Source organism: Uloborus diversus, chromosome 3, assembly GCF_026930045.1.
Source record: "Uloborus diversus isolate 005 chromosome 3, Udiv.v.3.1, whole genome shotgun sequence".
Taxonomy (NCBI): Eukaryota; Metazoa; Arthropoda; class Arachnida; order Araneae; family Uloboridae; genus Uloborus; species Uloborus diversus.
This window is the reverse complement of record NC_072733.1, coordinates 108,607,078-108,619,830: the sequence shown is the minus strand read 5'-3', so window position 1 is coordinate 108,619,830 and position 12,753 is coordinate 108,607,078. Positions and strand designations below refer to the sequence as shown.

Below are 12,753 nucleotides of genomic sequence, written 5' to 3'. Positions count from 1 at the left end.
TGTGAGAACTTCTTCGCCAAAAAAGGTCCTTTTATGCGTAAACATTTTGAAGAGAAATGTTCACTTCCCAGCAATGCATTTGGTTCCGGGACCTCCTGGGTTGCTACTCCTTTCGTTTTACAAAGGAGCTTCTGCTTGATCAATCTAGCCATTATGGGGATCCAGCGCGCGATGGTTTCTAAAGAGTGGGAGGGAACGTTGTCCCTGAGGTGCAAGGGGTAGGTTGACGATGACAGCTGGAATGTATTCATTTTGGCTTTCTCTTTTCTTAGGTTTGTTCTGGAAACCATTTTGAAATTCTCCTAGCTTCAAAAGGACCTCTAAGCATTTTACTACGAAATTCCGAAATATTTACTTATATTCAGACAGACGTTATATATTTTGTAAAGGCTAATCAAACTAGTTTAGTTATTGAAATTTGCTGTTCAACTTTTAAAACTGCACAATTAAATCAATTTAATTTAAAAATTGAAAAAATAAGATAAAAAAAAAAAAAACAAAAACAAAAATTGATGGAAGTTGAAATAACTTTCCCTTACCACAAACTTTAACATGAAGTTCTTTATATTCTATGGATAATTAGATTGCTTATTAAAACTGCGAAGCTTAGTATTTGCTACATGATTATACTATGATAAGCAATGTTATTTTTTTACAAACTAACGGTTTGTAGTTTTGCTGCATAAATTTTAATATAGTAGCCAAAAGCTGGGGCATTAACTTTCATCACGTATGGCTTGAGTCACACCCATTTACTTGGCTGTGCTACTGTTTCCTTGGTTCCAACCAACTTAAAACCAATGTTTTCTAGCAATGAAATTCAGACTGAAACATTTATAATTTATCCTGTTCTATATTAATAATTTCAAGCAGGCAAAAAATTCAATAGCGATTGTATTTTTTTTAAACGATAAACTTGAATGCTTCGTATATGTTATATTGTCATTCGGAACCGACGTCTACAAACTTACAATTGAAGAAGAGTTTGCTTACAAAATGTAACTGTAGATGGGGCAAACCTAACCTGGCAGCATTTTGAAGGCTGAGCAGATCCTAATGATAACATCACGACGCTGTCAGGTTAGGTTTACCTCAACTGTAGCTGAAATCAAAATCAAATGCAGGATCCGACTAAAATATGGGGAGAGGGGCGTAGATAGACTTTGATGCTCTCCCCCCCCCGCAAGATTTAAATTTCAACATAGTGCTTATTTTTCTGAACGTACGCCCTCATACTTCTTGCGCCCCCCCCCCCCCCGCACTGCGGGGTTGTCATGTGCGCCACTGGATTTAGCCATTGGCTAAATCAAAATCTTAGTCACTTGGGAGCATTTCAAAAGCAGGAGTCGTAGGCTACGGCCCAGTTCCCAGATGGTAATTCTGATTACTCCAGTGACTGCTATAATACCTAAGCACTAAATTGATTTTTCTTTCAACCTTTTTTGACCCGCGGGCCGGTAACATCTTTTTAAAAGAACTCCCGGACCGGTCAGTTTTTTCTTGCCTTATTTATTATTATTTTTTTATATGAAAAAAAAAAAAAAAAGAAAATGACTCGCAGAACCTGAAAAATCTGCTAAAAATCTAATCTGACCGGAGAATCCCCCCCCCCCCCTTTTTTTTCTCCTTTTCTTTTTATTTTTTTTTAATTTTTTTTTTCTCTCAAAAAAAAGGGAAAATTTTGACTTGCGGATTGTTGTGGAAAAAGTTAGTGGGCAGTCGAGTTTTTTTTTTTTACTACATATTAGAGATTTGTTGCAAAACATTTTATAGCAAAGGTTGTAGATAGCTAATTGTTGTAACAACTATCCATAAGTAAGTGAGCATTTGAGAAAAATCAGACAATTTTGAAAATTAATCACCAAATTCATGCAAAAACCGTTACATAGGATATTATTAGACTTTTACATTTATTTCTTTATTTGTTTTTGAATAAACAATTTTTAATATGTTTATTTCATAGCTGCGTCACCTGGGCTTTAATCGGTCTACCTCGAAAATAAAAGTTATGTCAAACGATCAGGCTAAATAATATTGAAAATCTTCAAAATTTCCTGACGAAGCGAGAAAAAGTTACCAAAATAGAAAAATTTTTAAATCTCCCAATTATTGAAAAAGCCTCAAAACAAAAGGTAGAATTTTTTTGTTCATATTCGAGAAAAAAAAAAAAAAAAAAAAAAACGGCAACAGATCTCTTTTCTCAATGATTTTCGTCACGTTACTAATTTTTATAAAATCATTGTTCAACAATGACCGTAAGCAGCAACGAATTTCAAATTGAAGGCTTACCTACATCTTAAGATTGAAATTAGTTAAAAACAGTTGTAACTCACGTTCTAATCACCTTGGGACATTGGAACAAATGATGCAGAAAAATCAGTGGTTTCCATGGATATTTTATTCTAATTTTTGTGAGCATTTTTTTTGCCCCTCATATTATAGAAAAACGCCATTTTTGGATCTTATTATTAGAATTCAAACGGTTTGGTTTTTCTTTTTTTTTCACGTTCGAAAACCCCTTACGTTCTTTCTTGGGTGCTCAAGTACCTCCCTGCCAAATTGTTCGAGATCCGACGTAAACTGTGGATTTATATAGGGCGCCATACACACACATATACGTATATATATATTGACTGTTTTATTTATATAGATTTTAAATCGAGGACGAGCAAAACCCTGAGGACCGGCAAATTTTTCCTCCTTACTGGTACCGGTCCACCCAACCACCAAGCAGGGGAGGGGAGGGCCCACAAATAAAGATGGTGACTAGCGACTCAAGTATCGTTGTCGGGTCGTGGGAGTACGTATTCTTTCGGCGGAGATAGGGGGAGGGGGGGGGGGTATTTGGCTAAATTGTCATCTGCGCTGTTTTCTTCATCAGAAGATTCTTGGTCATTAGAATAAATACTATAATCAGAGCTGTCGTTGCTCGAATAATCTGCGTCTGACATTATGAAGCATATAAGTATTCGCTAAGAAGAAAATGTTCTAAATGCATCGAATGTTCAGCAAAGAATGAAGACCTTCTCGTTGTAGATACAACAATGTAGCTACTGTGAAGTGCGCATGCACAGCCAGTATACACCTTATCAGTCAGACATTGCACCCATGAAAAGCAAGAGCAAAGAATTAATCCCCTTTCAAAAGAAAACCTGAACTATTGTAGAAGAATCAACGTGGGAATTCGTGCTTGAATGAGCATTAGAATCTAGTTTCTGTGATTAGAATTAGTACTCGAAAAAGATCTGGGTTGTGTTAGTATATGTTTAAACTAATGCACATATATTATACGTGTATAAGTAAGAAGGGAAAGCATACATTTTTGTATTTTTATCCTTTCTTCTTTCAAACTACAGTACAACCTCGATATCTCAAATCGCTCGGGACAGGAAAAAAATTCGAGATATTGAGTTTTTGAGTTATCAAGGTTTTGAAAAAATTACACTAGAAATTCTCACAATTACATACACGTACGCTATATGCATTTATATATGTAATATGAGACCACTTTGAATTACGATCAATGAAGTCGTCTTCAATATTTTACTAGATTTGAAATTTTATAATTGTCGAAAGTGCACAGGAAGAGATTTTGAAATGAACAACAACTTCAACTTGGTTTTTCACCTAAAAATTTAAAAATCCTTATCTTCAACTAGTAGCTCCCCACATTCAAAAAAGTTTTCAGTAGCCATTTTGTAGGAGTTAAAAAAACAGCTTGATGAAAATGAAGAGAGATGAAAACTGGTCCCTGGAACTGGTTTTACTACAAAAATTGTCTAAGAAAAACGACAACTGAAACTTGCTTTTGTGCAAAAATTTCGACATATCAAGGGTTTCGAAAAATAAATTTCGAGATAACTATGGAAAATACATTGCGGTTTTCATAGAAAATGCAGGGGAAAATGTTTTTTCGTGACATCAAGGGTTTCGAGATAAGGAGGTTCGAGATATCAAGGTTCGACTGTATTAAAATTTGTTCTTGTTTCTTAATTTTTCATCTTCATGGCTAAACGTCCCAAGTGACGGTGAAAATTTGATCATGATAAAAACTAAATTGCTTGAATTCGGTTGCAACATTTGTTAAAAGGGAGGAGAATAAAAGGGGGAGGGGAATAACGAAAAGAGCGTATAAGAAGTATTCTTCTCCTAATATCGATCCAATTTATGTGTATAATCAAAGCATCATTTAATTTTCTTGTTCATATTTATTGAAAATATATCGTGAATTGTAGGAATATTGCTTCGTTTTGAATACATCCAAGATTAGTAAAATAAATACCTTTGTGTCAAAAAGTAAAATAAGAAGTGACACAAGGTCAAAAAGCACAAACTACAGATTACTCCAGACACGTGCTTCGGCGTTACAAGGAAACGCCTTTTTCAATGCAAAAAAATGAGCTTTCGGATGTCTTTTCCTCCATAAGCTCATTTCTTTTGCGTTGAAAAAGGCGTTCCTTGTAACGCCGAAACACGTGTCTGCAGTAGTCTGCAATCGTGCTTTTTGACGTTGTTATTTTTTATTTTACATTCTAGATTGTTTACTATATGCAGTAGAACCTTGCATGTCCGAATCTTCGGATACTCCGAACAGATTTTTTTTTTTTTTTTAATTTTATGGAAAGTATTACCGGAAGAGAACTAAATGTGTTAAAGGAAAAAAAAAGAAAAAGAATTTTTCAGCACATATTGATTTGAAACACATTGAAAAAAAAAAAAAAAAAAAAGAAAAAAAAACGCAATACAGGATTACCTCATTTACCTTTAACTGAAAATATTAAAATAAACTTAACTTGAAATTTACTTTACATTAAAGATGTTTTGAGGTGAAGAGACAGGTCGAGTTTTTACTGGTGAAGTGATGATACTTTTGACGAGGAAGAAATACTATTCCTTAGGTCTCATAAACATAATGTCTGTTCGTGAAACCTAGAGTCTTTTACTATGTTTCACTGATTTTAAATATTTTTTTCCTATAGCAGAACTATATTTTACTTTTTCAGCTTCAGAATGAAAAGTAAGAATATTCTCTGATCAATTTCTTCTAAAACCAGTCATCTTGTGTTAAATGTATACTAGAAATAAAAATGGGATTGAATATTTATTTCGTTGAAATGAAAATTTCTTTGCATAGGTATTCGCTGCAATGAGATTTTACTGTATTATTTAATGATTTTTTTTATCATTGATTAAATTTATTATTATTTTATTTATTTATTTATTTTTTGACATTTTTTGACTTAAGATTTTCAATTCAAATTCACCAGCTGTTAGTGAATCTTGCTATTATAAAACTTCACATTCCACAATTGTGTTTGTGGCAAAGAAAGTAGGGCTAATGGAATGCACTGATACGACAGCGAACCTGTTTCGTATTCATCTATCTCTCTTGGGAGTGTCTGAAGTCTTTTATTCGCATTGGATTCTAAGCCTTTCTGAATAGATATCTTTTTGGGGTGCAAACAGCTCACACACACGTGTTGTATTTTCTACCTTGTCACTCTATAATAGTAAAAGTGACCCGATGTGATAATTGCTACTTTTTAAATCTTATTTTTTTTTTTTTAAAAGGAAAAACAGGAAGAACATATTGATTAGAAGGAAAACTACTAGCCTCAACTTGGGGTTTGGGACCACAAAAAGCAACAGCATAAGTAAAGGTGGTTTTGAACGATTTTACGTAACAATTTGCATTATTTTTACCATAGAAATTCAAAAATTCGGGGGGCAGCATCCCTTCCCCTTCGTTCTCTTAAACTACATCATTGCAGATTGATACATTTAATTGATTCACGTTATGCCACGATTTTTTTGCACTACGTTTAGTTTACACAAACTAAAACGCCGCACAAGTTTAGATTCAGCTGACTCTTTGCAATAAAATAAAAACTTCCAACTAGATTCTCTCTCTGTTTACATATATTTATAATCGACTAGTATGGGGGACAACTGCCCTCTTTTCTTTCAAAAGAAAAGGTTCCTATTATTTTATAAAAATTAAAAAATGTAGCATCGAATTGAAAGTACCATATGACCATTAGTCCCAATATTTGAGGTCGTGCCCCGGACGTTTTGAGAAAATGTCTGTTAATCAATAATAACGTTAAAATTAAATTTTAGAAAAAGTCACCTGTACACTTTCCAGGCACCGTCTACCTATCCCCCTCCCCTCCCCTCAGGCATCTTCAAACTTTTTTGTGCACCAGCTGCTTATGTTCTCTCTAATTATATCTTTATCTCTCGCACTCTTGCAAGGAAAGTGACACAACTCAAAATTTGAGAAAAACGTACTAGATATTTATTTTAAATCTAAATTTAGTGCTCTTTTTTTGCCAACAAAACTCGCACAATACTTCTGGCATATGTCGAATTTCTCGGGTAGAGAAAGAATTTCCGTCCCCGCAATGTGATATAATTTCAAGTTGTCAGGATGCATCCCACCCCTCCTAGGAGCTCTGAAACATTTAACTGAGACACCCTGCATATATAATAATGCATCATGTTTCTCTGCAGTTTTTTCAGTTCGAGCTTTACCAGGTGTATGAGAAGTGTTTCGCAGTTTCATCTTAAAATAATTAATATTTTCCTTTGAAAACATTTGCATAAAAGGTGTAATATGTAATATTTTTCTATTTTTAAATAAAAACTTGAAGCACTAGGTGATTAATAAGTTTAACATCGTTTAAAACAGCACTAATTTGCAAAAAAAAAAAAAAAAAAAAAAAAAATAGGTGCAGATAGAAGGGTATATTACAGTGAAGAGGAGGATTGCAATGAGAAACTTGTAATATAAGAAGATTTGAGCTTTGAATGTTATAAGGTAATCAGAACATCCAATAAAGTCCATATCTAAGTTAAAAAAATTTTTCTATGAAAAAGGTCTTCCTTGCCCCCCCCCCCCTTTCAAGAAACATGTAACTGGAGTGTTTGGTAAACTTGTGCTGTTTCCAAAGTTGTTGATTTTTTCCCCATTTACTTTTTAGTTCAGATATTTATTTATTTCATACTACGAAATTTATTAAGAGCTTGACGGAAAGGCATTCTGTAGAGAAAAGAAAAGCGCAAAACAGATATCGGTATAACAAGTTAGAATTTTATCTTGAGAGGAGTTCGTCGTAACAGTTCGTAAATAAATATATTTCAAAAGACTTGAATTGCAAATATCAGTCCAAGTTCAGGATTAATTTTAAGTGATAAGTATTGTAGATTACCTCGAATGTTTAGGGGAGTACTCTGAACACATTGAATTTGCTCTAAAAACCTTTCATACTTCCTCTTCAAGTGTTGATAAAGCATAAGAGTTTCGTGATGGTATTACATACTTCATAAAAAATAATTTAATTAATGGAAAAGTATGCATTTTATACCAATAAGCTTGTATCTTTTTGCTTTGAAAAACGGGCTTGTAACTCCAAAACAGATGACAGCATTTTTTTTTGGGGGGGGGGGACTTTGTTTTTTTTTTTAAACGAAAATGGTGCTTTTATTTCATTATTTTAAACCACTTGTAAGCATGATCTTTTTTGCAAATATTAAAAATTTAATTTTACGGAACTGTGTTGTGTGACAAGAAAATTTTCCTCTCAATTCCGGATTTAACGCAAAAAATCGAAAAGAATTAATAAAAAAAGAGATACATGAAATAACCCACATTATTAGATTAAGTTCATATTCCATCGGACAATAGTGTCACTTAGAGTTCTTAGGGACGCTAGTGCCATGAACTTTCATTTTATAAGGGAGGTTAAATTTATGATATTTTTGAAAAAGTATAATTGACAGGTTATTTATATTTGAACAGATTAATAAAGATTTTATGCTGGGACGCTAGTTATATTTTTATATTTATTTCAGACTAAGATTTCTAATTCAGATCTTTTTGTATTTGGTAATTAATTATAATGAAAACTTCATTTTCAGCATTTTGCGAGAATATTCATTTTTAGTACCTAATTTCAATCTAAAAATACACAATTTCTGAGTACACATCCATTTCAAGCAGCGTTAGAATGAACTTACTCATAGCTCTCGAACACGTGCGCCTGTCCAGTGAGCGGAAATAAATTAGATCGACAACTGACTCTCCACCTACTCGCGGTTGCTCCTTTTTTCGGAATTTATCTTAAGACACCCGCAGTTAGTTGCTTCGAGTACTGCAGGAAAGTCCACTGCCCCTACTCAAGGGGCTCGGGCTACACAGTTAAAGGTACATAAACCTCACCCCGAGCTCAGCTCGGGCTACGCAGTTAAGAGGTTAAAGGGGGATGGCCCACTTACCCCTTATTATAGGGTAAGTGGAACACCCTTCTGATTTTTTAAACAAAACTAATCGTTAAGAATATTTAAATATTATTTTCAAAAATAATGATGAACTTTTGTTTATTAATGATGTCCAAGATAAAATAAGACAATAAGTCTAAATTCTTTTGTTTGAAAACTTTTTTATAATGTTTCAAAAGCGAACTGTTCTCAAAAGGGGTGCCACTTACCCCAACCAGCGTCATATAATTTCTAAACCAGAATATGCAATCATTAAATGCTAAAAAATTACCTGATTTATTTGGTTCGCAAGAATAGTTTTCGCTTTATTTCTTTTGGATAATCTTTTCTTCTTTTTATGTAAAGGTTTGGATTCGATAATCATTTCCTCAAGTTCAAAGGTAGGATCACAGTTCAATTGATCTTTCTGTAAAAGTAAAAATACAAAAATAACATTACACGCTTTAAAACTTAAACTCACTGCTTCATAAAGAAATAATGCATATTAAAGTTGAAGTCAAAATTTATTCCATCTGTTTGTTGAAGCAAAACAATTTGTTCATTACCTTTTAAAAGTATTGCTTTTCAATGAAATATATGAACCGTCACGTGCACGACAAAATGGTAGAGTTTTCATGGCATGGCCCAGAAGCAGTTCATCATATCGGCTGTTGACACGATATTGGATATGAAAGTGCATTTTAAAAGATAAAAATAAAATGATGAAAACAAAATTACTTGTTGGTTTTTTCATAGTAGTCAAAAAGTCGTTACACTGTATTTCATGCAATGTGAGTTTTTTTCCTCCTTTTTCAAAGTATTTCAGTGATGTGAATCGATACAAAAGCCGAAACATAATTTTAAGGGTCCAAGGTTTTATTTTTAATATGTATGCATAAGAACATGTTATAAATTGTAAAAATAACTTCAATACGAGTTTTTTTCCTTTCAGAAAACACATTGGCTTCGATGTAGTCTTATCTCTGGCTTCAATGTTTTCATCTAGTTACTTTGTCTCATTACGTGTATGTACAGAAATATGACATTTTGTCACTATGACAAAGAAAATGGGTAACACTTTTTAATCTAATTTAAATTTCACGTATTATTCTGTACAATTACTTTTCCCCCATTGAATAATTTCGTCTTCTCTGCTGTAAACAAATATAGTCAAGTCTTGGAGTTCTGCTGATATTATTCTTTTCTGGTCTTATAATTGCTTGACTCACAAATGGAAAATAATTTTCTATTATGTAATATTTACGGGCTTAAAAATGCTATAATTAACAGGTGCAAAACTTTATTCCTTTCAATACTAACGAATTAACGGGATATTTAGTTTCAATGTAATAACAGTGATCAAATTCATACTCAAGAAACAACCCTATATAGTACTATTCTTTAAAGTATATTTTTGCATTATTCGTGAAAATTCATTTTATTCTCTTGACTATATTTAAGCTATTTTAAAACGAATAAAAAATTCTTTATTACTTCAGATGATATTTCAATACTGCATCCAACAGCATTATTATACGAAAATACAAGAGAAAATATTAAGTTTTTAATTGTTTCAATCATTTTACCTCCTCACATAAAAAAGTTTTGGCGGGACAAAGGTTACTTCTACTCAACGCTACCAAAAAAAAAAAAAGTAAAAGAATTTGCGAAGAATTATTTTAAGAACTGCATAATCTTTACAACATGCATTCATTGCGATTGTTTTCTCGTTTCGCTGTAAAACATGAGCTAATAAGGAATTCCAGTATGATACCTTAGATGACCTGATGTTGAGTAAATAATATCCACATTAAAAATGTTAAAGATGTTTTTCATTTTTATTAGTCTCACACGCTTCGGTATTCTTCCGCATTTTTCTTGCGAACTTTCTTATGCATCTTCAGTTTTCTTTTTCAACACGTTTCATTGGTTTTTTTTTTTTTTTTTTTTTTAAATGCGAATGTTGCTTAACTTTTCATTTTTGCTCTTTTTCTGTCACAACCTTCGTTTATATTTATGTTTTTATTTATTTTATTTTTTCATAGTTAGTTAAAATTCATCATTTTTAAACATAAAGTAAGACGGCTTATTTATTTTACCTTTTTTTTTCATTTAAAGAAACAAAGGGATTTCTTGGCTTCATTGAACCTATGTTCGATTGTTGTTCTTTAGGGTAACAGCACCAGTAACAGACAAGTTTAAGACATCGCTCTCAGGTTAACTAATTTTTTGAGTCTCTTAATGTATTTAGAATTTTTTAACCATTTTTCTCTCATGCAACTACATCTCATCTAATGTTTGGCAGCTTCTAGATCCTCTGAATTAGTTAATTCTATTTTTATATGCTCAATTTCGAAAGAAAGTCCAACCCCCATTAACAGACACCGAAAAATCTGATGATACCCAGTAACATATAGGATGAGGAAAGGATGAGTATTCGACAAAATTCCCCTTTTCTCTTCAAAATGTGCAAAGTTCTTTATTTTTAGAGCTAAAACCTAATTAAATTCAAAGGAACATGAAGTACCAGCTGACCTCGTGGTGGTTGTTCATAACCTCCCACCACTGCCTTTGAAGTATCAACTGGCTCATAAAATTCACTCTGAGAACACTAGATGGTTGTACCGTATTCATGGGTCACAGCAACATCAGTTTAACCCGTCTAAAATTCTTATTACGTAAATCCAAACTTATGACTGTCTGTTACTGAATCCAAGGCCGTTACTCGTGCCGTTACCCTATTTTCTTATGTTATTTTCTACCGTAAGCACTTATACAATAGTAAAAAAATGGTCTACGACTTTTTCAACCTCTTTTACGTCGGGGACAGGTAAAATTTTGCAAAAACATGTTGTGGGCGAATAAGAAAAAAATTAAAATTTAATTTTAATTCACTTGTTTTTATTCATGTTTTTATTTCCGAGCTTTATTAGGTATTTTTAATTGATAAAGTTATTTATTTATCAACTTTGTTATGCATTAAAAAACTGTAATATGTCTTATGTTTTGAATACCCGTTAAATTTTTTTTTCCACGGACCAGTGCCGGTTGGTCGGACCAGCGGTTGAGAATCATATTATTGAAGCTTAGCCATTATATTAAAACTAGAAAATCGCCGGTCGTGGTATGACGGGTGAAGATTGCTTCTTTATTTAAAAAAATCCGGAAATCAAACTACGATCAAAAATGTACGATGGAATTACTACGATCAAAAATGTAGTATTATTATTGAAAGAGGTGTGGTAAATATTTAGAAAGATTCTCAAAGCAAAAATAACTTTTCACTGTTGATATTTCTTGCTAAAGAAGGCTGTATTGATCTTTCTAACATAATAAACATTCTCACAAGCTTCTTTAGAAGTCACGGCTTTTTTGGGACGTACTAGAACGTTAGCACTTTGACGCAACCGTGCTTAACGCAAGCGTACATTAATGTTGCACTTATTTCAATTGAAGCCAATGTTAGACGAGTTTAACCTCCTATCGCTATCAGATCTATCGTGAATGTATGTGTACTATAATTAATGTGCTAACTGCAATTCACGGTGTTAAGGCATTATTAAATGCGACGGTATACTGAATGAAGGATGAAGTTTGAAGTAAACGTAAGCGAAGATTAAACGATAGTGAAGCACCAGCAAGTGCTCAAATGAGCGTGGTTCCGAATCTAAAATCCAAAGATACTCTCAGCATCGGAAAAAATAATGGGTTTACGGTATTGTGAAACAAATTTTAAAATTTTTTGGTAGATGAAAGACTAATAATCATTTGGACGCATTCTGCAGTCAGTGCATTAACAAACCCCAAGAGTTCTTTGAAAACTAAGATTATAAAACTCATGTCTAAAAAATGATCATGAAAAAGCTCACACCATTAGTGAAGAGTTTATTTTGCGGGTTGCAATTAAGATTATGGAAAGTACGTTTGAAGAGAATTTCGGCAAAACAATCGAAGTTCATTCCTTTATCAAGCGAGATTTCTCTGATAGTCAAATTTGTGATTTAGCTGAATATGTAGAAGATAAGCTATTCGGTAAATTGAAAATCGGGACAATTTTTTTCCCTGTTCACTGTGATGAGGAAACAGATAGGTATCAATATGTTTGCATTTCATTGACTATGCTCTGCTTTGTCATGATACATAAACAGTATAAAGACCTACTTTTAAAAACACTTATATTACTTCAGCACATTTTTTTAAAAATCATTTTTGGGAACGCATTAAGGGACACTTTTTACAGTACTTATGGAGCACTTCTTTGACTATAAAAGTTGTTTTTGCTGTTAATTTCACAGCAATCTAGCGGGGCAGCAGTCAACTGGGTATCGGCAATGGTAGGTCTTCGATCAGGGAACGGCCTTTCTTTTTTGACGGCATTTACAACACCAAACGACAGCGATTCATTTCAACGAATTTTCTAGTAGTATCTTAATGAGAGATTCTACTGACTAGTAGTTAGCGAGAGAAAGCTGTTGAATATATATTTACGAAAGG

At 33.0% G+C, this 12,753-nt stretch overlaps 1 protein-coding gene across 1 annotated transcript in view; it reads right to left on the bottom strand.

Moving 5' to 3' along the window:
* Positions 1-12,753, bottom strand: part of LOC129219410 (serine/threonine-protein kinase 32B-like) — a 242,333-nt gene that overhangs the window by 20,645 nt on the left and 208,935 nt on the right. The window contains exon 10 of the mRNA XM_054853799.1: positions 8,552-8,686. Coding sequence (XP_054709774.1) covers positions 8,552-8,686 — 135 coding nt within the window. The remainder of the gene's footprint in view (positions 1-8,551; positions 8,687-12,753) is intronic.